Source organism: Mytilus galloprovincialis, chromosome 7 (genome assembly GCF_965363235.1).
Source record: "Mytilus galloprovincialis chromosome 7, xbMytGall1.hap1.1, whole genome shotgun sequence".
In the NCBI taxonomy this organism is placed as follows: Eukaryota; Metazoa; Mollusca; class Bivalvia; order Mytilida; family Mytilidae; genus Mytilus; species Mytilus galloprovincialis.
In genome coordinates, this window is record NC_134844.1 from 61,653,590 (window position 1) to 61,678,485 (window position 24,896).

Here is a 24,896-nt window from a genome sequence, read left to right on the forward strand (position 1 = left end):
TATGACTATAACAACTATAATATAGGTCACAATTTATTTAAAAAAAGGAGCGACAAACACCTCGTTATCATTTAATCAGACCAAGGAGGTTATATGTCTCATATAACCTCCTTAATCACTGAGACAAACAAACGAAACTGATAATTATAATCTAAGACTACTGTGATTACAATATATATATATAATATATATTATGTTGTGTTTATTTGTGGTCATTCAGGTCACAATTGTTTGTCGGTATTTAGCTAACAAGTGCTGCGCATGACTTTTAAATGGTTCTGGGGACGTATTCCGGTGCTGCATTCGAACGGTTCTGTGACCGTACCGGCTGCCGTATATTGATGAGTTGAGAACAATTATCCTCGGCACAACATGGCGTCATCCTCGAAACCTAAACGCAAACGCAAACGGCACAGCTCAAATTCAGAAGATGATCCACTGTGGACAAAAAGATCAGATGGCGATTATTATTCCGCATCAAGCGATAAGAAGAAGAAATTAACTGCACTGAGTAGTTACATTCCGCGTGAAACAAGTGATTGGACGATGAGCGAACTAGAAAATCTTCAGATTAATTGGAACTGGATCGACCCATCCACGAAGAGCATTGATGAATTTTTCGACATGTTTTCAAATATAAATACAGTTTTGCCACCCCTCGATGCAGATTTAATCAAGATGATGGATTATTTGAATGCTAACTTGACATTTGACACAAGTGTCAAAGAACTTGAACAGGAAAATCATTTTAAAGTTATAGAATATCTTGTTAAAAACTTTCTTCCCAAAGTTGATGCTGATTCAGATGAACACCATGATGATGAAGAGTTGATGAAAACTGTGGGTAGTAGTTCCAGGTAAAATTAAAATTACCATCTTTTCATTCACTACTGCAATGTCAGTCAGGTACTTCTCAAGTTCTTGTAGCTTCATGTCAATCGGGCCCTTAGTCGATCCGCCCCAATATAAAAAAATATTTATAGGGAATAAAAATGAAGATACGATGCAGTCTGGTAACTCCGCCCATCTAAGGCTTTGATCGTGTATATTTCTTCTTTATTATATAAAAATTGCATCAAATTTGATTTGAATCTATTCACTGAAAACTCAATGTTACGTACATTTTTTACTATCTTATTTCCGCAATCATATATCTGAAAAGATTTGAAAATCAATCAGACAAATGGGTCACCTCTGTTTTCACAGAAGTGTTGTTGTCCGGTAAGTCCGTCCATGCGTAGTAAACATGTATGGATGACAGGTTTATCATCATGATCATATATTAACGAACTAGAACATGTAGAACTTAAGGAAATGATGTTTTATCATGTTTATAAATGGACCACTAAGAAAGGAACTTTAGATGAACAAAATAAAAAAATTCAAGCCAATATGATAAAGAAATTGTTGAAATAGAAAAATAAACCAAAAATATAAAAAAAACAGAAAATAAAGAAAAGTAAAAAATATGATTATAGATAAAGATAAGAATGTCAATAGCATGGTTAAAAGTATTTTCTTTAAAAAAATGCCCTCATTCAACATGTTCGGTATTCTGAATTGCAGTTACTTAGACACCATCATCCTTGTCAATGGGTTTAAAGTCTGTGCAGTATCATGAGTATATAGTGGTTTTAATATATAACCCAAAATTTTAATTTCAGAGTCAATATATTTTATTTTCAGTCTTTAAAATCGAAAAAAAAACACCAAAAAAACAGAAAGCTTGTGTCAAACTTTTCCATACATCATTGTACATATTTATTAAAGATAATGAGTCTTTAAGATTTTTAGCACACCTGGCCCGAAGGGCCAAGTGAGCTTTTCCCATCACTTTGCGTCCGGTGTCCGTCGTCCGTCGTCGTCGTCCGTCGTCTTCGTTAACTTTTACAAAAATCTTCTCCTCTGAAACTACTGGGCCAAATTAAACTAAACTTGGCCACTATCATCATTGGGGTATCTAGTTCAAAAAATGTGTCCGGTGACCCGGCCAACTAACCAAGATGGCCGCCATGGCTAAAAATAGAACATAGGGGTAAAATGCAGTTTTTGGCTTATAACTCAAAAACCAAAGCATTTAGAGCAAATCTGACACGTGGTAAAATTGTTTATCAGGTCAAGATCTATTTGGCCTGAAATTTTCAGATGAATAGGACAACCCGTTGTTGGGTTGCTGCCCCTGAATTGGGTAATTTTAAGGAAATTTTGCTGTTTTTGGTTATTATCTTGAATATTATTATAGATAGAGATAAACTGTAAACTACAATAATGTTCAGCTAAGTAAGATTTACAAAAAAGTCAACGTGACCGAAATGGTCAGTTGACCCCTTTAGGAGTTATTGCCCTTTTTAGTCAATTTTTAACCATTTTTCGTAAGTCTTAGTTATCTTTTACAAAAATCTTCTCCTCTGAAACTACTGGGACAAATTAATCCAAACTTGGTCATAATCATCATTGGGGTATCTAGTTTAAAAAATGTGTCCGGTGACCCGGCCAACCAACCAAGATGGCCGCCATGGCTAAAAATAGAACATAGGGGTAAAATGCAGTTTTTGGCTTATAACTCAAAAACCAAAGCATTTAGAACAAATCTGACAGGAAGTAAAATTGTTGATCAGGTCACGATTTATCTGCCCTGGAATTTTCAGATGAATCGGATAATCGGTTGTTAGGTTGCTGCTACTGAATTAGTAATTTTGAGGAAATTTTGCTGTTTTTTTTGTTATCTTGAATATTATTATAGATAGAGATAAACTGTAAACAGCAATAATGTACAGCAAAGTAAGAACTAAAAATAAGTCACTATGACCAAAATAGTCAATTGACCACCTAAGGAGTTATTACTCTTCATAGTCAATTTTTAACAATTTTCTAAAAATTTGAAGATTTTCAATAACATTTTCCACAGAAAGTACTGTTATAGATCGAGATAATTGTAAGCAGCAAGAATGTTTAGTAAAGTAAGATCTACAAACACATCACCATCACCAAAACACAATTTTGTCATGAATCCATCTGTGTCCATTGTGTAATATTCACATAGGCCAAGGTGAGCGACACAGGCTCTTTAGAGCCTCTAGTTTTTATTATTTTGCCTTATATTAAATGGCATTGTCTCCCTTTTTAGCTCACCGGAGCCCAAAGGGCCCCATGTGAGCTTATGCCATCACTTGGCGTCCTTCGTCGTCTGTTGTCATAAACTATTTCAAAAATCTTCTTCTCTGAAACTCCGAAGTTTTGATCCATCGTCAAACATGGCCACCATGGCTACAAATAGAACATAGGGGTCAAATGCAGTTTTTAGCTTATATCTTAAAAACTAAAGCTTTTAGAGCAAATCTGACATGGGGTTAAATTGTTCAATTTGTCAAGATCTATCAGCCATGAAATTATCAGACGAATCGAGCAACCCATTGTTGGGTTTCTGCCACCAAATTGGTAGTTTTAACAAAATTTTGCAGTTTTTAGCTCACCTGGCCCAAAGGGCCAAGTGAGTTTTTCCCATCACTTGGTGTCCTGCGTCCGTCGTCTGTCGTCCGTCGTCGTCGTCGTCCGTCGTTAACTTTTACAAAAATCTTCTCCTCTGAAACTACTGGGCCAAATAAAATCAAACTTGGCCACAATCATCATTGGGGTATCTAGTTTAAAATTTGTGTCCGGTGACCCGACCAATTAACCAAAATGGCCGCCATGGCTAAAAATAGAACATAGGGGTAAAATGCAGTTTTTGGCTGATAAATCAAAAACCGAAGCATTTAGAGCAAATCTGACATGGGGTAAATTTGTTTATCAGGTTAAGATCTACCTGCCCTGAAATTTTCAGATGAATTGGACAACTGGTTGTTGGGTTGCTGCCACTGAATTGATAATTTTAAGGAAATTTTGCTGTTTTTGGTTATTATCTTGAATATTATTATAGATAGAGATAAACTGTAAACTGCAAAAATGTTCAGCAAAGTAAGATTTACAAATAAGTCAACTGGACCAAAATGGTCAGTTGATCCCTTTAGAAGTTATTGCCCTTTAAAGTCAATTTTTAACCATTTTTCGTAAATCTATGTAATCTTTTACAAAAATCTTCTCCTCTGAAACTGCTGGGCCAAATTAAATGAAACTTAGCCACAATCATCATTGGGGTATCTAGATTAAAAATTGTGTCCGGTGACCCGACCAATCAACCAAAATGGCCGCCATGGCTAAAAATAGAACATAGGGGTAAAATGCAGTTTTTGGCTCATAACTCAAAAACCAAAGCATTTAGAGCAATTCTGATAGGGGTTGATATTGTTTATCAGGTCAAGAACTATCTGCTCTTAAATTTTCAGATGAATTGGACAACTGGTTAGTAGGTTGCCCCTGAATTGGTAATTTTAAGGAAATTTTGGCTTTTTTGTTATTATCTTGAATATTATTATAGATAGAGATAAACTGTAAACAGCAATAATTTTCAACAAAGTAAGACCTAAAAATAAGTCAACATGACCAAAATGGTCAATTGACCCCCTAAGGAGTTATTGCCCTTTATGGTAAATTTTAACAATTTTCATAAAATTTGTAAGTTTTTACTTACATTTTCCACTGAAACTACTGGGCCAAACCTAATTAATAGGGATAATTGTACGCAGCAAGATTGTTCAGTAAAGTAAGATCTACAAAACATCACCATCACCAAAACTCAATTTTGTCATGAATTCATCTGTGTCCTCTGTTGAATATTCACATAGACGAAGGTGAGCGACACAGGCTCTTTAGAGCCTCTAGTTTGTTATTATCTTGAATATTATTATAGATATATATAAGAAGAAGTCTTAAAAGCTGTACATGTATTTCATGCTTATCTTTGAAAAGCAGCAGGAAGAGTTGATATTCCTGCTGAGGTCCTGACAAACGTTATTAGAACTTCTAATAAAAGATCCAACTATAAAGACCTTGAATCAGGGCCGTAACTACAATGAGGCAGACGAGGCAATTGCTGGCAAAAAAAAATAATAAGGGAAAAAAAGAAAATGGAGAAAGTTAGGCATGCATGCAGAGGGTAGAACACATCCTTGCATTTTAACATCAAGAATTAAGTAATGCATACTTCGAATAGTAATTTATGTTGACGTGCAGCTTCTGTACTTTTATTTCAACGTAAGGTATCAATATCTCTGTATCTGATTACCATCGCCAGTAAACCGGCATTTGGTTCTGTAATTATTTATTTCCCGTGAAAATGAATTATTGATAATGGATATTTCCAACATTATCAGTCATGTTGTCAGTTCGCAAAGTAAATCAAAATTAAAATAGTTTGAATTCTTCACCTTGCTCAGTTAATATTATTAAAGAAGCATTCACAGATCACACATGAATACCTAAACACCCCACAATTTGTATGTAGTTCTCTTTCAAATAAAATGAAGATTTGAGGCATTTTCAAATGTTTTGCTGCAAACCTGGCTGCTATTCGAAAACAAAACATTTATTTTGGATGGATGGAGGATTTGTTTGGTTTAACGGCAAGTACATGAAGTAGGCTTTCTTTTAGCTATATATAGAGAGCAAGTTACAAAATGTATGTGATTATTCCATTCAAATGTTAAACGGACAGGACAAGACCTTGGCAGAATGACAATTTGATTGCTTGATACTTTGAATTTCCATGGAGTATTGTGGGAATACTTTGGGCTTGTGAAATAAAGACGGTCACACAATTAACCATGGTAAAGGTGACTAGAGAGTATTTAATTTGTATCATTATTGATTCGGGTGTAATAAAATTGAGAATGGAAATGTGGAATGTGTCAAAGAGACAACAACCCGACCGAAGAGCAGAAAACAGCCGAAGGCCACCAATGGGTCTTCAGTACAGCGAGAAAATCCCGAATCCGGAGGCGTGCTTCAGCTGGCCCCTAAACAATAATGTGTACTACATGTAGTTCAGTGATAATGGACGTCATACTATAAAACTCTGAAATATATAAATGAACTAAAAATTAAACATGTTTTTTGATATCTCAACCCTCCCCTATACCTCTAGCCAATGTACATTGTAAGAAAAACAAACACACAGCAATACGCACATGCATTTATCATGTTTATAGAATTAGCAAAAAAAATTAATTATTCAATTCAAAGAAAGTAGTCAGACGATGGGATAATAGTGGCACAAGAAAGGTCAAACTAGCATTCACAGACAGTGACTAGGTTCCACTCTTTGCGCTTTATTAAAGTGTTATTGAAAATGTGTGTTATTTTTAATAAAACGTTGACCACACACACTTGTCCCGCATTTTCTACTATCAGACATATAACCTACTGTAAATTTTATATAATTGATGGTACAAAATTCGAGGCAAATATCTGTCAACCGGCTCTGATAGACTATTACAGTTCTTTATATGGTAAATATGAAACAAAACGATAAATATGATACAAACAACGGAGGTAACAAGATATATTTCGAACCATAAATTAATGTTACAATTTTCGGCCAGGGGGCCTCAATCGGCGGCTCCCGTTAAACCCCTGCCTCGTCTGTTCCCAAGGCCTAGTTACGGCCCTGTGAATTGTTTATTTAGAGCTAATTTCCTAATGCATGTAGAGCAAGACTTTCAGGTTAGCTTACTTACTTGCTTTGTTTGTATATTGTACAATTTTATTGGGATAACGTCCAATTAAATGTAAATATAATATATACAGGTTTAACTATGCCTATATATATTGTTTGAAGATGTCAAAGCTTGAGTTAAAAGTTTATACATTGTTATACAAACAAAGCAAGCAAGCCACCAAAGTTTTACTCTACAAGAATTAGGAAATTAGCTCTTAGTAAATTTTAATAGCTATGATTTTAATTGAATTAAGTGATTACGACCAGCCTTACTTTGGTTCACGATCATCAGACAATTGTTGAATAAACAAACCAATTACAAATGTATAGACTAATGATCATTATGGTAATTACATTATTATGTGTTCCAGTGGATTGTAAATATCTATTTATCTCTTCTATGTGTCGGAATTGAATATAAACTTTTCCCAATTGTATTCTGAGTTATCATGGTTATCATGGAAAATAACTTCATATTCATATACTGATATCGATGCTGCTTAACAAATTGTACAAATCACACTGATTACTCATTTTTGTATCGATTTAAAGTAATTCATCTGAATGTTTCTCTAAACATGCTAAAGGTAATATTAGGCATCCTTCACTTACCTGCTGTCACTATTCATCGATACTTTTTACAAATTCCATTTATACTGATTCAGATATGTCACCAAATCCGCCGAAGTTAATTATTCATTATTATTTTATTATAGGGCCGGATCAACTAGGGGTGGATAATAATAACTTGTACAAGTAGTACCCCTGACTGAATGTGTCAAGTTTGCAGCATTCTAGACACTTCAGCACCGAGACAAATCGTCACCAGCATGGTGACAGACATTATGTTCTCAACAACTTTGCTTTATATTTTAAAAATCACATTTTTCTAATACTGGATGTTGACTTGACAATGGTAAAACATGGACCAGAGACGGATATGTTAAATCTGTGTACGTTTTCAAAGCACGATTGCTTTTAAGAAGTTCTTCACAGTTATTTCTTCAGGAAAATACTCTAAATGAATGTAAGATAAAGGTATCAGTGATAATTTTAGCATTTTGGAAAATTTGTATGCATAATTAAACCTCACAGCTGTAAAACTGTCAGACAACTTCTTATGGGAGTTATTGCCCTTACACATGGAAATGACAAATGTTACCATTTTTTTTCCATTTTTATACGACCGCAAACAAATTTTTGTGGTCGTATATTGGTATGAAGTTGGCGTCGTCGTCGTTGTCGTCGTCGTCAGAAGACACATTGGTTTTCGCACTCTAACTTTAATTTAAGTGAATAGATCTCTATGAAATTTTACCATAAGGTTCAATACCACAACAGAAAGGTTGGGATTGATTTTGGGGATAATGGTACCAACAGTTAAGGAATTAGGGGTCAAAAAGGGGACAAAAAAAAACTTCCAGACATAACTTGTGTGTTAGTGTATGGATCTCTCTGACATTGTACCACAAGGTTCCATATCACAAAGGGAATGCTGGGATTGATTATGGGGGTAATTGCCTCAAAATTTTAGGAATTAGGGGCCAAAAAAGGGGCAAAAACAAGCATTTTTCTAGTTTCATGACAATAACTTGTGTGTAAGTGTATGTATCTTTCTGAAATTGTACTACAAGGTTCCATATCACAACACTACAAGGTTCCATATCACAACACTACAAGGTTCCATATCACAAAGGGAGAGCTGAAAATGAGTTTGGGGGTAATTGCCCACAACGTTTAGGAATAAGGGGCCAAAAATAAGAATTTTTCTAGTTTCCAGACAATAACTTGTGTTCAAGTGTATGGATCTCTCTGAAATTGTACTGCAATGTACCATACCACAAAGGGAAGGCTGGGATTGATTATGGGGTAATTGCCTAAACATATTAGGAATTAGGGGCCAAAAAGGGGCAAAAAACAAGCATTTTTCTAGTTTTAGGACAATTACTTGTGCGTAAGTGTATGGATCTTTATGAAATTGTACTACAAGGTTCCATATCACAAAGGGAAAGCTTGGTTTGAGTTTGGGGGTAATTGCCCTGAACGTTTAGGAATTTTGGGCCAAAAAGGGGCCTAAAAACAAGCATTTTTCTACTTTCAAGACAATAACTTGTGTTCAAGTGTATATATGGATCTCTCTGAAATTGTACTGCAAGGTACCATACCACAAAGGGAAGGCTGAGATTGAGTTTGGGGGTGATGAATCATAAGGGGGTTCAAAAAATTTGGGGGAGGGATTTTTTTTTCCTTTTTTTCCATTTTTTTTCTTTAAAATTTTCCATTTTAAATTGGTTATTTCTGATTTATATATAAAAGCAAATAATAATGATATGGTTTGAATAGGCAAATTAAAAATATTTTTAAGTTCTTAGACCACATTCATTCTGTGTCAGAAACCTATGCTGTGTCAAATATTTAATCACAATCCAAATTCAGTGCTGTATCAAGCTTATAATGAATGTTGTGTCCATACTTGCCCCAACTGTTCAGGGTTCGACCTCTGTGGTCGTTTCAAGCTGCACCCAGCGGAGCATTTTATTTACATTTATAAGTTTTCATTATTTACCGGCCCTCATTAAAATTCAAATATCTGTAATTGGGAGATATCTGTATTGTATTTTAAGCTTGGCCTTCGTGAAACGTAGATTTGACTGTCACAAATTGAGTTTACCTAGCAACGAAATACAATACAGATATCTCCATTCTAATGCAACATCTTAAAATAAATTCCATTTGATAAATATTTTGGCTTACTTCCCAAAGTTGGTTTCCGTCCTCTAACTTTAGTTTGCCTCAACCAAATGTTATAAAACTTCTACAAAAGGCTTATTACCACAAAACACAGATCAAGTTTAAATTTCAGTGGCGTCACTTAAACCGTTCTAGAGTTATGCCCCTTTACAAATGGAAAAATTGCTGAATTTTTCATTCCCGCTCTCTAGTTTAGGAGGGGCCTCAGTGGCCGAGTGGTCTAAGTAGTTACTACTGTAATCACTAGCCAGTCAACACTGAGGTTGTGAGTTCGAACCCCGCTTGTGCGGGTGCACTGGACTCCAATCTAAATTGACTAGGATTGTCAGTTTTCCTATCACAGGTCGGTGGTTTTCTCCTGGCACTCCGGCTCCCTCCACCAATAAAAATTGGCCCAAAAGCGGTGCTTAAAAGTGGCGTTAAAACACCAAAAATCAAATCAAATCTAGTTTAGGTTGCCTCAACCAAATGTTATGAAACTTATTCACAATGCTTATTACCACAAAACACAGATCAAGTTTGAGTTTCGGTAGTGTCACTTTTACTGTTCTAGAGTTATGCCCCTTTACAAATGGAAAAAATACTAGTTTTCATTTCCATTCCCTAACTAAAGTTAGCCTCAACCAAATGTTATGAAACTTATACACAATGCTTAATACCACAAAATACAGATCAAGTTTGAATTTTGGTGGTGTCACTTTTACTGTTCTAAAGTTATGCCCCTTTACAAATGGAATAATTGCTGAATTTTTTGTTTCCGTTCTCTACCTTCAGTTTGCCTCAACGAAATGTTATAAAACTTATACACAATACATATAACCACAAAACTCAGATCAAGTACAAATTTGAGTAGCGTCACTTTTACTGTTCTTCAGTTATGTCCCTTTCAAGGTTACCGCTGGCGTTCACCATTTTCGCATTTTGCAAAAAAATAAAAATTGTGGCGATTAAAATTCATCATTTGCGAAAGAATTTGGCGAAAGAAATATATATAATGATTTGATTTCATCCATTTTATTTATTTTTCGTTTTGGCGACGCACGTGTTTCAAGCATATTTTTACGTCTCAACTTTTTCATTTACGATGGTCCGGAAAAGAAAACTGTCGTTATGAAGAAATATATTCAACAGGTTGGGAACAACTCCTCAAATAAGTAACCCTTCAATGTAATGACTATCCCTTAAATCAGGGATCAATTTCAAGTGATAAAAAAAAAATGTTTTGTTGTAAAAACCACTTTTTAGTACAAAAGGGCACATATTCATATCATTTGAAGAAACTTTTCCCAAAGAACTATACAACTATCTGGTATTATATGGTCAAAACATGTCCAAGAATTTTGTAATATTCCTGGACTTATACATCATGTACATGTATCTTCTTTATTTTAAAAAATAAGTGGACCCCTCTTTAAGAAAAGTTGTTCCAAATATAATGAATTTTTCCCCGTTTAAGTTAAAAAAAAGCTAAATTTTTCTTTTTACTTTTCTACAACAGCAAAATGATCCCTTGTCTGAGGGACAGTCCCTTATTTAAGGGATATCCCACATTTGGAGGGTTGTTCCAAACCTGTTGAAAAGTAAGAAAAGTCTCTGCCTTTAGTCTTTATCCTTCAACTGGAAGGGAAATGTATATCCGATAAACTTTTGAAGTCAAAATTATGATGTCTATATTGCTATTTTTATAGTATCTTTTAAAAAGTAAATGGGGGGGGGGGGGGTTAGAAAGAAGGAACATTTTAAACGAAAAATATATTTATGTAAGTTGGCGAAAAAAATAATTGACTCGGGGAAACCCTGCCCTTTATAACTTTATATGATATGCTAGCGGGGGCATCATCTGTGTCCCATAGACATATTCCCCATTTATTTGATTTTGCATATATATATGTACAGGTACGACTCAAATAGACACCAAGTCTGACTTAATAATAGATTATAGAACAAGTTTCCAAATCGACAGCAGATTCTATGCACCTCTAATCAGTGTCCAGTTCTTATATAAATAATTAGGATTTTTTTTTCAGAGTTATGATACATCATATTGAAGCTGGAAGACATGACTTTCAAAATGACCTAAAAGAAATACTTCGTGATTTGTTGTTGACTTCTAGAACAGTGGAAGAAATGAGGTTCACAACAATGCTGGAGAAGTTTTGCAGAATGTGTAACCTAAAGGGAAGGTAAATTCTTTAAAAAATATGGTGAAAATAAATTTTGACCATTACTATCATGACTATTGACAAGACTGTTTCTTTAACCACTTTGTGCTTAACCTTAACATACTGCAGAATGAGGACTGACTTTTCAGGGTTTTTTTCACATTGCTGGACTATTGTGTTACAATACATGTACATACATGTAAAACCAGTAAGATATTGTTTTTTTTAAATTGAGAATAGCAGCTAAGATTCCTTACGAACATCTTGCTACAACAAGAAATGAAACAACATGAGCAAGCTTAATTAGTGGAATGAAAATGTTATTTCTTTAAAATTTTGAAATTCAGACAGACATGATACAATGTATATGTAACACTTCCAAAAGTGTCAATCTCCCCAACAATGCCCAAACATGTCCTCAAAATCCTAAATGATCCAAACGTGTTCAATTATTATTATTTGCAAAGCGTGTCCGCTTTAAAACACCAGAACATCTCAAAACTTTTAGCAATAATATGTCCTCAGTAAAGGCAATAACTTTTATGGCAATTTAATAATTTTTGAAAACATGATTAAAGACGTCTGGTTTTGGTTGCAGGATTCTAAAACAGATCAAACGACATCTGGAGGAAATAAAGGTATTCTGTTTGGTAAAGACCAATGCCCAAGACATGGAACATTATCCTGTCTATCCACAGTGAAAGATGATATCAATGACTTCTGCTTTCAAATAGACACCAGATAAGAATAAGAATGGCACAATAAAAATGCGTTTTGCTTGCAGTGGTTTTATTGATTCAGCCATGCTAAGTTGAAGACATATCATGAAACTTATAATGTGTTTTTATGATTTGTGGAATCTTTCTACACCATTTTAATCATGTTAATCATCAACTGCCAACTTTTGACATTTTATTTGCCCTTGAATTTAGAAAAGATTGGACGAACAACCCTTTTATTTTAGATATACACTTGCATATAGTTCCTTTGTAAATCAAAATTTATAATGATTTACTATTTATGAATTATTTTGAAAAAGTATTTTTACATCAATTGAATCAGTTGATAAGAATTTTGTTTTATATAAGTATCTTATGCTTGTGTAAGTTGTTATTCAACGAAATTTGGGTCAACATGTGTATTAATAGATCTAAGTTGATTCCCACACTTTTTTGAAATGGTATAACTCCAATTCTTTCAATTGGCAAGTAAGAGTCAGTATGATTATCAAATGTCATGATTTTCAAATAATTACACTCAAAGGTGTAAGTATTAATTGGAAACAACCCCAGTCTTAATTCACCACAGTTAATATCTCATGACCTGTTGTACCACCATTTATTAAAAAAAAATCTGACAGAGTCTAAAATTGACATATCAATATGTAAATATATCAATATTTGCATCAATATTGTGAAATTCCCTACATTTGGACAATTACACAGAAATTTTATAGTAAGATTGGAAATGAAAAGAGAAAAAAAAAGTATGGTTAGAAGAATATCAGACTAGCTATGAATATGGCTGGATCACAACATTGACAATGCTTTGATTAGCATAAGTTTGTGCAACGCGGTTTGTTAATTTGCAACGCATAATTTAACTCTTGGTTGCTTAGTGGCAAATATGTCATGCATACTTAGAATGAACATAAAAATTGTAATTGATTAGTTTTGTACAGTTAAATTTATCGTTTATTAATTATAAGTGAACTTTTTTTGCACAAATATACCCCAGTGATGCCAAACGTTAAATATCTTAATAATATAGGAGGGTATCGCATGGCCTGCTTCCTACATAAATGGTATCTGGGCTATTATCATGATTATATAGTTACTGTCCCATTTTAACAACAACAAAACAAAACTACTGTTCCTTTATTAATATTGATTGGATTTGTAAACAACATATATGTGAATACGAATCAATATTTAATAATGCTCGACAGGTTTAAGTGATTTAAAAATATTGACACGATAAGCATTCATAAACAATGGATGTTTTCACTTCATATAGACACATTTTGGTGTGTTTTTTAAGTGGACAACAACAACAACAACAACAACAATACTTTATTTTAAGAGGGTTACACAGTTAGCTATATAACTAATCTTCCCTGAGGCCCTCATCATGAGAAATCAAACAAAATGCAAACATATACATTGCATACATTAGTATAAAAAGTCAAGTATGATAATAATGTTTAATACAACTTGATAAAATGTGATGAAAAAAATAAACATGATGACATGATCAGTTTTTAATATTATTGATATAGCTAGGTTGATTTCAATAAATGATCTGTTATTTTGTATTTGAAAGAATTAACATTTGTAATATTTCTTAACGGTATTGGCAAATTATTCCACAAGAATGGTCCAGAATACATAAAAGATTTTTTGAACAATTCTGTTTTTGGTTTAGGGAGTATGAGGTTTCCTTGAACAGCATTTCTCAAGGGGTATGGATTTCTGTCTGAAACATAATGAAACTTGTTAGTAAGATATGATGGGGCATCATTTTTAATGCACTTAAATGTCATCACTAACTTATGATATTTTATTCTCTGTTCAACTGTCATCCAGTTTAAATGTTTGAATAAGGGTGCAGAAGGAGCGAATGGGTCTGTTTCTAGTATTAATCTAGCAGCCCTCTTTTGTAATTTTAATATCCTTTTTAAACCCTCACTGCTACAACTACTCCACACTATACAACAATAATCAATTAGTGGCAAGATATAACCATTATAGAATAATTTTCTGCAGTCTAGATTTAGAAATTTTTTAATCTTTAATAGTAGATATAGTCTAGATGATATTTTTGAGCAGATCACATCAATTTGGTTTGTCCATGTGAGGGAAGGGTCAATTTTAATGCCTAAAAGACTTTCACATGTGGAAGATTGTATCACTTGATTGTTAATAGTTAAACAACTCTCATTGTAATGTGGCATTGCTCTTTGCTTCGTTCCAATAATCATATATTTTGTTTTATTTTTATTGATGAACATATTGTTATCATTGCACCATTCCTCTACACCATGTAAATCTTCTTGTACCTTTGACTGTAGAGTTTGATAACAATTACCAGAAAGATGTAAAGTTGAATCATCGGCATATAAATCAGTGCAACAATTTTGCATATAAATAGGAAGGTCGTTTATGTATAATATAAACAGAAGGGGGCCTAATATGGAGCCTTGGGGGACACCATACTTGATATAAAGTTTTTCAGAATGAGCATTACCAATTTGTACTTGTTGAGTTCTTTCATTCAAATATGATTTAAAAAAAGAAACAGCAGTATTATCAAATCCATAAATTTCAAGTTTTTTACAGAGAATATCATGATCTACTACATCAAAAGCTTTCTTAAAATCCAACAGGACTGCTAAGTTGATATTACCATCATTCATATCCTGTATCCATTTATCTATGATATTGATAAGGGCAGTTTGGCAAGAGTGTTCTTGTCGAAACCCAGACTGTGCTGGGTGTAAAAGATCTAATCTTTTTAGGTAGTCATACAAATGTTTTGAAACATGCTTTTCTAAAAGTTTTGATAAAACGGGAAGTACAGAAATTGGTCTATAATTTGTTGCCATGAATTTTTCACCAGCTTTAAAAACAGGGGTTACTCTTGCATTCTTTAGAACACTGGGTAATGTACTTGTATCTATTATTCTGTTAAAAATGTAAGTTAAAGATGACGTTATGAAAGGAGCACTCAATTTTAAAATTTTTGGTCCTATGTTATCAGATCCGGTGGATTTATTAATGTCAAGTTTGATCATCTCATTAAATAGACCATTTATTGTGACTGGTGGAATTGAAAATTTTACTTGTTCTGACTTAGTAAATTTCTTTTGTACAAATTGATTTAATTTTGCATAATCATGAGTTTTGCTCATACATCTGTCAGTCCTCAGGTTTTCAACACAAGATGTAAAAAACTTATTACTGTGCTTATCCAGTGACCTTTGGGGTATCACAATAGCAATGGCCAAAACAGTTTACCAAATTGCAGTTAGATTTCTTCTCCAACTAACTGATCAACTGGTAAAATGTTTTAGCAGATTGCTCAAGTGAAATGTTGTTAGTATGAAGTGAGTGCTGTGAAATCAAAAGTAATACTTACCATCCAGATCCAGTTAGTTGATACCTTTGTCAATTGTTTCAAACACAAAAATGACTTACTATAGTATGAGTCACTGAATAAGAAGGTCTAATTTTGACATGGAAACTTCTATCATGAATATTATTATAGATAGAGATAAACTGTAAACAGCAATAATGTTCAACAAAGACAGATCTACAAATAAGTCAACTTTACCAAAATGGTCAGTTGACCCCTTAAGGAGTTATTGCCCTTTATAGTCAATTTTTAACCATTTTTCGTAAATTTTTGTAATCTTTTACAAAAATCTTCTCCTCTGAAACTACTTAGACAAATTTAACCAAACTTGTCCACAATCATCATAAGGGTAACTCGTTTCAAAAATGTGTTTGATGACCCCGCCCGCGAACCAAGATGGCTGACATGGCTAAAAAATAGTACATAGGGTAAAATGCAGTTTTTGGCTCATATCTCTGAAACCAAAGCATTTAGAGCAAATCTTGCAGGATAAAATTGTTCATTAGGTCAGGATCTATCTGCCCTGAAATTTTCAGACCAATCAGGCAACACGTTGTTGGGTTGCTGCCCCTGAATTGGTAATTTTAAGAAAATTTTGCAGCTTTTGGTTATTATCGTGAATATTATTATAGATAGAGATAAACTGTAAACAGTAATAATGTACTGCAAAGTAAGATCTACAAATAAGTCAACATGACCAAAATTGTCAATTGACCCCTAAAGGAGTTATTGCCCTTTATAGTCATTTTTTTACAATTTTCATAAATTTTGTAAATTTTTGTAATTTTTTACAAAATATTTTCCACTGTAACTACTGGGCCAAGTTCATTATAGATAGAGATAATTGTAAGCAGCAAGAATGTTCAGTAAAGTAAGATCTACAAACACATCACCATCACCAAAACACAATTTTGTCATGAATCCATCTGTGTCCTTTGTTTAATATGCACATAGACCATGGTGAGGGACACAGGCTCTTTAGAGCCTCTATTTATGGTTGTGTAACCAATGAAAGGCAAATATTTCATACAAGAATAGAAGCCAAATATTTCATTGGATTACAGTTTATGTTAAGGAAAATTTTACCCCAAATTGTACCTTGTCCTATAAACATTAAGGAAGATCAAAATCAGTGACAAGAAAAGCATGAACAAAAAACCTCACAAAAATATTTAGCCCTTGACATATTTAAAATCCATGAAATATTGTAACCACCTTAAATAACTGATTAAAACAAGATCGCAATCGATTGACTCGACCTAAATTATCAAATCCTGGTACCCTGTATATGAAAATGATGAAAGGTTAATTTTGAAAATGGTTCTTTTTGTAGTATAGGATTGGTCGAGGAAACCATGATCAAGGATGTACGTGTTGTGGCAGTTCCAGACTTAACTTTCATAATTTCATCAAATGAAATGCTTGATGTAACGGATGTAACACAGATACAGATAATGACAGTTGCAGAGGTACTTCTTCATATATAAATAAAGTAAAAAAATTTCAGGCTTGTGTGTCAACAATTAATTTTCATTTCCAATGTATGCAGATTTCTTAAGTCTAGTCTTGTAAGTGCTCTCCTGTGTACTATTCTTGCCAAATATTTAAAGAATTTATATCGAAGGTTTATATCAGATGGCTTAAAATTTCTCCACTGATTTTTTTCAAAAAACTAAAATCCATGAACATGTACCATGAAAATATAAACTATGTATCAGATATCAGAATGCAATTTTTACTCAACTGGCCCAAAGGGCCAAGTGAGCTTTTCTCATCACTTGGCGTCCATCGTCGTCGTCGTCCCTTAACTTTTACAAAAATCATCTCCTCTGAAACTACTGGTCCAAATTAAAGCAAACTTTGCCTAAATCATCCTTAGGGTATCTAGTTATAAAAAAACTATCCGATGACCCCGCCCATCAACCAAGATGGCCACCATGGCTAAAAATAGAACATGGGTGTAAAATGCAGTTTTTGGCTTATATCTCTGAAACTAAAGCATTTAGAGCAAATCTGACATGGGGGTGAATATGTTCATCAGGCCAAGATCTATCTGCCCTGAAATTTTCAGATGCATCAGACAATCCGTTGTTGGGTTGCTGCCTCTGAATTTGTAATTTTAAGGAAATTTTGCAGTTTTTGGTTATTATCTTGAATATTATAATAGATCAGTCAGGGCCATTACTTAAACAAGTAACAATTAAAATTACCTATACAAGTAATGTTGAAAACGAGGCTAATTTAAATATAACTTATATAAGTTATTTTTCTAAATATTATTTTTATAGGTGTTTAAGAATACAGATTTTACTAGCTTTAAATAATTTTCACAGTTATCTGGTTATTTTTCCCTTGATATATAAAAACTAATTCTTCAGAAACACTAATTAACTTTCCAATGCACTTATCTTTCATAACGACGCTTCTGGGTCAAAGATTGGTCTCTTGGGACTATTAAATTATCATTTTCCTCTAAAATCTTGAAGGTAGACTGATATAAATAGATTGATACTTGTGAATTAATTAAGACCTGAAGTTATTTATAATTTGTAACCTAATTCAATTATGTGCCTTTAATAGGTAAGTGTAATTGCTATTTTTTTTCAAAAATGTTAAAAATAACTTATTCAAATAATATTTTTGTCATTATTTTCAAAGTAACCCTTTATCTCTATACTCCTCTCAAATCTGATAAATTCTTTATTTTATCATATAAAATGGTGTTTTAAAAATCATGAAAACTACATTTAGTCTATGTTTCTATTGAAAATTAAAATAACTCTATTAAGTAATTTTATTATTTTTAAAATAAAAAATTACTTATATATTAGGTAATTAAAAAAAATAACTTGTTTAAGTAACGCCCCTGACTGATAGATAGAGATAAACTGTAAACAGAAAAATTGTTCAGCAAAGTCATGAAAGTAAGCTCTACAAATAAGTCAAACATGACAAAAATTGTCAATTCACCCCAAAAAGAGTTATTGCCCTTTAAAGTCATTTTTTCACAATTTTTCGTAAATTTTTATACGACCGCAAAAAAAATTTGTGGTCGTATATATATATATATATATTGGTATGACGTCGTCGTCGTCCGAAGACCGATTGGTTTTCGCACTCTAACTTTAGTTTAAGTGAATGGATCTCTATGAAATTTTACCATAAGGTTCAATACCACAAAAGGAAGGTTGGGATTGATTTTGGGGATTATGGTACCAACAGTTAAGGAATTAGGGGCCAAAAATAAGCATTTTTGTAACTCCCTGACATAACTTGTGTGTTAGTGTATGGATCTCTCTTGAAATTGTACCAAAAGGTTCCATATCACAAAGGGAATGTTTGGATTGATTTTGGGGGTAATTGCCTTAAAATTTTAGGAATTAGGGGCTAAAAAAGGGGCAAAAAACAAGCATTTTTCTAGTTTCATGACAATAACTTGTGTGTAAGTGTATGGATCTTTCTGAAATTGTACTGCAAGGGTCCATATTACAAAGGGAAAGCTGGAATTGAGTTTGGGGGTAATTTCCCAAAACGTTTAGGAATAAGGGGCCAAAAATGGGCCAAAAATAAGCATTTTTCTAGTTTCCAGACAATAACTTGTGCAAGTGTATGTATCTCTCTGAAATTGTACTGGAAGGTTCCATATCACAAAGGGAATGTTTGGATTGATTTTGGGGGTAATTGCCTCAAAATTTTAGGAATTAGGGGCCAAAAAAGGGGCAAAAAACAAGCATTTTTCTAGTTTCATGACAATAACTTGTGTGTAAGTCTATGGATCTTTCTGAAATTGTACTACAAGGTTCCATATCACAAAGGGAAAGCTGGAATTGAGTTTGGGGGTAATTGCCCAAATGTTTAAGAAAAGGGGGCCAAAAATAAGCATTTTCCTAGTTTCCAGACAATAACTTGTGTTCAAGTTATGGATCTCTCTGAAATAATACTGCAAGGTACCATACCACAAAGGGAAGGCTGGGATTGATTTTGGGGGTAATTGCTTCAAAATTTTAGAAATTAGGGGCCAAAAAGGGTAAAAAAACAAGAATTTTTCTAGAGTCAGGACAATAACTTGTGTGTAAGTGTATGGATCTTTATGAAATTGTACTACAAGGTTCCATATCACAAAGGGAAAGCTGGGTTTGAGTTTGGGGGTAATTGCTTTAAATGTTTAGGAATATGGGGCCAAAAAGGGGCCAAAAAAACAAGCATTTTTCTAGTTTCCAGACAATAACTTGTGTTCAGGTGTATAGATCTCTATGAAATTGTACTGCAAGGTACCATACCACAAAGGGAAGGCTGGGATTGAGTTTGGGGGTGATGAATCATAAGGGGGTTCACAAAATAAGGGGGGGGGGATTTTTTTTTACTTTTTTTTACTTTAAAATTTTCCATTTTAAATTGGTTATTTCTGATTTATATATAAAAGCAAATGATAATGATATGGTTTGAATAGGTAAATTAAAAAATTTTTTAGTTCTTAGAGCACATTCTGTGTCAGAAACCTATGCTATGTCAAATATTTAATCACAATCCAAATTCAGTGCTGTATCAAGCTTGAATGTTGTGTCCATACTTGCCCCAACTGTTCAGGGTTCGACCTCTGCGGTCGTATCAAGCTGCGCCCAGCGGAGCATTTTATTGTAGTCTTTTACAAAAATCTCCTCTGAAACTACTGTGCCAAATTAAACCAAACTTGGCCTAAATTATGCTTAGGGTATCTTCTTTAAAAAATGTATCTGATGACTACACCCATTGACCAAGATGGCTGCCATGGCTAAAAATAGAACCTGGTGGTAAAATGCAGTTTTTGGCTTATATATCTGAAACTAAAGCATTTAGAGCAAATCTGAGAAGGAGTAAAATTGTTCATCAGGTACAAATCTTTCTGCCCTGAAATTTTCAAATGCATCAGACAACCTGTTGTTGGGTTGCTGCCCCTGAATTGTTAATTTTAAGGAAATTTTGCAGTTTTTATATGCCCGTTTACGGGTCGTATTATGGTATACCGTTGACCGTCTGTCCGTCAGTCCTTCGTCAACATGTCGGACATTAACTCAAAAAAACTTTAACCAATATGCATGAAACTTTGGTGAATTGTTTATATCTATTGACGTGAGCTCCCTTTCATTTTTTATAAATTTCAGAATTACCGTTTCCGAGTTTTGGGGTTTTATTCATATAACCAATTCCAAGTTCTTTGGCTACATTTATTCAGAAACCTATAATATGTCAAATATTTAATTACAATCCAAATTCAGACCTGTATCAAGCTTGAATATTGTGTCCATTTTTGCCCCAACTGTTCAGGGTTGGACCTCTGGGGGCGTATCCAGCTGCGCTCAGCGAAGCAGTTTATTGGTTATAACCTTGAATATTATAATAGAAAGAGATAAACTGTAAACAGCAAAGTAAGCTCTACAAATAAGTCACCATGATCAAAATTGTCAATTGACCACTTCAGGAGTTAATCTTCTACAAAAATTTTCTGCTCTGAAACTACTGGGCCAAGCTCATTATAGATAGAGATAACTGTAAGCAAGAATGTTTAGTAAAGTAAGTTCTACAAACAAGTCACTGACACAAAAACAGAGAGTTTTGTCATGAATTCTATTCTTGTCTTAAAAAATGTAGAGTGTCCTATGTTTAATATGCACTGCAACACATAGACCAAGGTGAGCAACACCGGCTCTTAAGAGCCTCTAGTTATTATTGCGATATTAAACCAGTCAAATTATTTGTATAAAGAAACCTTGCAATAATTTCTGAATGTACAGTAGTTATTAATTATGAATTAGTGGGTCCTATATGGTTTTCCTTGTTCTTAGGTTAAAGTTTCAACCAATGATTCATTAGTTGATCAAAAGATTCATGATACTAGACAAAAACCAGAGGCTATTGATAAGGAGACACTTCAAACTATGGATCCATCAAAGATAAGAGGATTTAGCCAACATGTTGGACAGCTGATCATTGGACTAGGCAATTCTTGCTTCATAAAACAATGTCTTGGCCTTTTGCTCCATGAGACAAAGGTAATGTTAATATATAGCTTATTGATTAAAATGTTTCGATCAACTCTTAAATGATCAATACTTTCAGTCCAGTAAAATTAATGATCCCTTTTGATAGATAAATGATATTTTCTATAAAATTGCATTACTATCAGTACAAATCAGTTTAGTTATTTGGATGCCCTGCCCCGATGTCATGGTCTAGCGACTTCGTATTAATTGTCAATGCTGCTGTCCCTCAAATTGTCTTTTTCAGAATTTTCTGCTGACAGCAAGACATTTCTCTGTGTCAGCAGTTTATTATACCCCACACAACAAATAAGGACTTACTATGTAGATGTGCATATCGACAGCAAATTACGATTTTTTTTTGTAGGAGTTATGCCCCTTTAACTTAGAATTTTGGCCAAAATATACTACTGCAACAGTTTGTCATCCCAACTTCTCTGAAACCACACAACAGAATTTCATGAAACTTTGTAGATAATAAGGACTTACTATGTACATGTGCATATCGACAGGAAATTACGATTTTTTTTTTTTGTAGCAGCTATGCCCCTTTTACTTAGAATTTTGGCCAAAATATACTACTGCAACAGTTTGTCATCCCAACTTCTCTGAAACCACACAACAGAATTTCATGAAACTTTGTAGATAATAAGGACTTACTATGTAGATGTGCATATCGACAGGAAATTACGATTTTTTTTTTTGTAGAAGTTATGCCCCTTTAACTTAAAATTTTGGCCAAAATATACTACTGCAACAGTTTGTCATCCCAACTTCTCTGAAACCACACAACAGAATTTCATGAAACTTTGTAGATAATAAGGACTTACTATGTAGATGTGCATATCGACAGGAAATTACGAATTTTTTTTTGTAGGAGTTATGCCCCTTTAACTTAGAATTTTGGCCAAAATATACTACTGCAACAGTTTGTCATCCCAACTTCTCTGAAACCACACAACAGAATTTCATGAAACTTTGTAGATAATAAGGACTTACTATGTAGATGTGCATATCGACAGGAAATTACGATTTTTTTTTTTGTAGAAGTTATGCCCCTTTAACTTAAAATTTTGGCCAAAATATACTACTGCAACAGTTTGTCATCCCAACTTCTCTGAAACCACACAACAGAATTTCATGAAACTTTGTAGATAATAAGGACTTACTATGTAGATGTGCATATCGACAGGAAATTACGAATTTTTTTTTGTAGGAGTTATGCCCCTTTAACTTAGAATTTTGGCCAAAATATACTACTGCAACAGTTTGTCATCCCAACTTCTCTGAAACCACACAACAGAATTTCATGAAACTTTGTAGATAATAAGGACTTACTATGTAGATGTGCATATCGGCAGGAAATTACGATTCAATTTTTATTGTAGGAGTTATGCCCCTTAGAACTTTTTTGGCCCAATTATACTACTGCAACAGTTGAAACTTTGTAGTTTATGAGGACATTATATGTTAATTGTGCATATCCACAAGAAAATTTTTATCAGTTGACTTTTGTAGAGTTATGAGTCTTTGAACTTAGGAATCTGGTGAGATTTTGTTTGTTAAGTGACAATGTGGGGGTGTGGGGTATGTGAGGTTCTTTAATTTTTTTATTAAAATTATTTTTAGGGTTTCCCCTTAGCAAATCATGGACTTTGCAAGGGGGAGGGGTATCATTTTTGTGGAGCAAGATCACTGGGTACTTCTACTTTTTTTCCAGTGTGCTATATTCACAAATATCAGAACTTTAAAGTGTCTTTTATACCATCTCTTGGGCAGGTAACAAGTAACTTTCTAGTGGTATACTAATTAAGTATAACTGATTTTTCTTTTCAGATACTGATAACATGCCTGTCTACATCACCCAGGTATTGTAATCATATCAAAGATAAATTAGGTCCAGAAGACAAAGCTACTCTGCATTTCATTGGACCTTATGATATATTAAAGGCAAGGGAGAGGAGCCAGCTGATAAAAGCTTTTCTACGTTTAGGAAACCGACAAAGATTAGGAATACCTATGCTGTGTCAACTATTTAATCACAATCCAAAGGAGTAAGTTCGGTAAGTGCCATATTTGGCCCCAATGATAAAGTTCATGGTTACAAGACAATAATTGTTTTAAGTTGCCTTAAAGACATGTGAAAAAGTTAAACAGAGCTGTTTTTGTCAAAGTTTAATTCTAACACAACGATTTTTACATTCGAAAACGGTCAAGATAAGGAATTTTGGTGAAATTTGACAAAATCAGCAGGATTTCAACCAAATAAAGGACCAGGAAACATAGAGCAGGCGTCGACAAGCCTAATATTCAAATAAGACATGTTAAATGTCTTCACAAACATTATTTTAAAAGATCTTTGTTGTCGACGTATGCGTTCTATGTTTCCTGTCAAATAATCTTTGGAAATTTACCCATTTTCATTGATTTTGTCGTGAAAAATCAATACGAGTACAACTTGTGACGTCATAATGAAACGCAGAAACGTAAAATTATAAACAAAATGGCTTATATCCTATCTAGTCAATGTATTAGCTATAATTTATCGTGATATTGGTCAATAAATCCGAATTTGAAATTTACGCTAAAAAAGTGGGCCATTTTAGGACCTTATCGAACACACTCCTTTAGAGCTGAATCCAGCTTGAATGTTGTGTCCATACTTGCCCCAACCATTCAGGGTTCAACCTCTGCGGTCGTATAAAGCTGCGCCCTGCTGAGCATCTGGTTGTGTTTTGGTCTGTTTTTCTTATACTGTATGCAATAGGTCTACTATATTTGATGTTTAGAATGGTTGTAAGTTTGAGAAGTATTCATGCTAACATATTTTTCAAATTTTTGTCTTCTTTTATAAAAATCTTCTCTGAAACTACTAAGACAAATTTTAACCAAACTTGGCCACAATCATCGCATGCATCATTAATGTATTTACTTAAAAAAACAACAAACATGGCTGACATGTTGGAGAGCGTGCTTTATGATTGATATACCCATAGACTTAAGTGAGCAACACAGGCTCTTTAGAGCCTCTTCTTGGTCATGCTTTAAGATATTTATTTGATAATAGGTTTATGTAGTTTTAAAGAGACAGGTTACAGATCAGGTACACTGTTTTCACTGTCTAATGATCTTGTGCCGAGTTATTGGCCGTGGAAAAATTCAGTCAAATAATTAGTTTCCACACCTTTTTTCATTGGTCCTGAAAATATTGACTTGGTGTTTGTTAAAAAAGTTTGC

The 24,896-nt window shown here is 33.6% G+C and overlaps 1 protein-coding gene across 2 annotated transcripts; it reads left to right on the forward strand.

Moving 5' to 3' along the window:
* Window positions 1-207: 207 nt before the first annotated feature.
* On the forward strand, window positions 208-23,633 carry LOC143083423 (uncharacterized). 2 transcript variants are annotated; one of them, XM_076259668.1, is made up of 6 exons: window positions 217-857; window positions 11,374-11,529; window positions 12,107-12,146; window positions 16,976-17,111; window positions 21,465-21,671; window positions 23,496-23,633. In XM_076259668.1, the coding sequence occupies exons 1-4, from the start codon at window positions 373-375 to the stop codon at window positions 17,057-17,059; spliced, it is 765 nt and encodes a 254-aa protein (XP_076115783.1). In that variant the 5' UTR covers window positions 217-372; the 3' UTR covers window positions 17,060-17,111; window positions 21,465-21,671; window positions 23,496-23,633. The 2 variants fall into 2 exon arrangements, with proteins under 2 accessions (XP_076115784.1, XP_076115783.1); XM_076259669.1 differs by lacking the exons at window positions 16,976-17,111; window positions 21,465-21,671; window positions 23,496-23,633 and having other exon boundaries at window positions 208-857; window positions 12,107-12,291.
* The last annotated feature ends 1,263 nt before the right edge of the window (window positions 23,634-24,896 follow it).

Coding starts and splice junctions, on each gene's coding strand:
- LOC143083423 (XM_076259668.1), top strand. CDS start 373: ATGGCGTCATCCTCGAAACCTAAACGCAAACGCAAACGGCACAGCTCA. Junction 858..11,373: donor ACTGTGGGTAGTAGTTCCAG/GTAAAATTAAAA, acceptor TTTTTTTTTCAG/AGTTATGATACATCATATTG. Junction 12,147..16,975: donor GACATCTGGAGGAAATAAAG/GTATTCTGTTTG, acceptor TTCTTTTTGTAG/TATAGGATTGGTCGAGGAAA.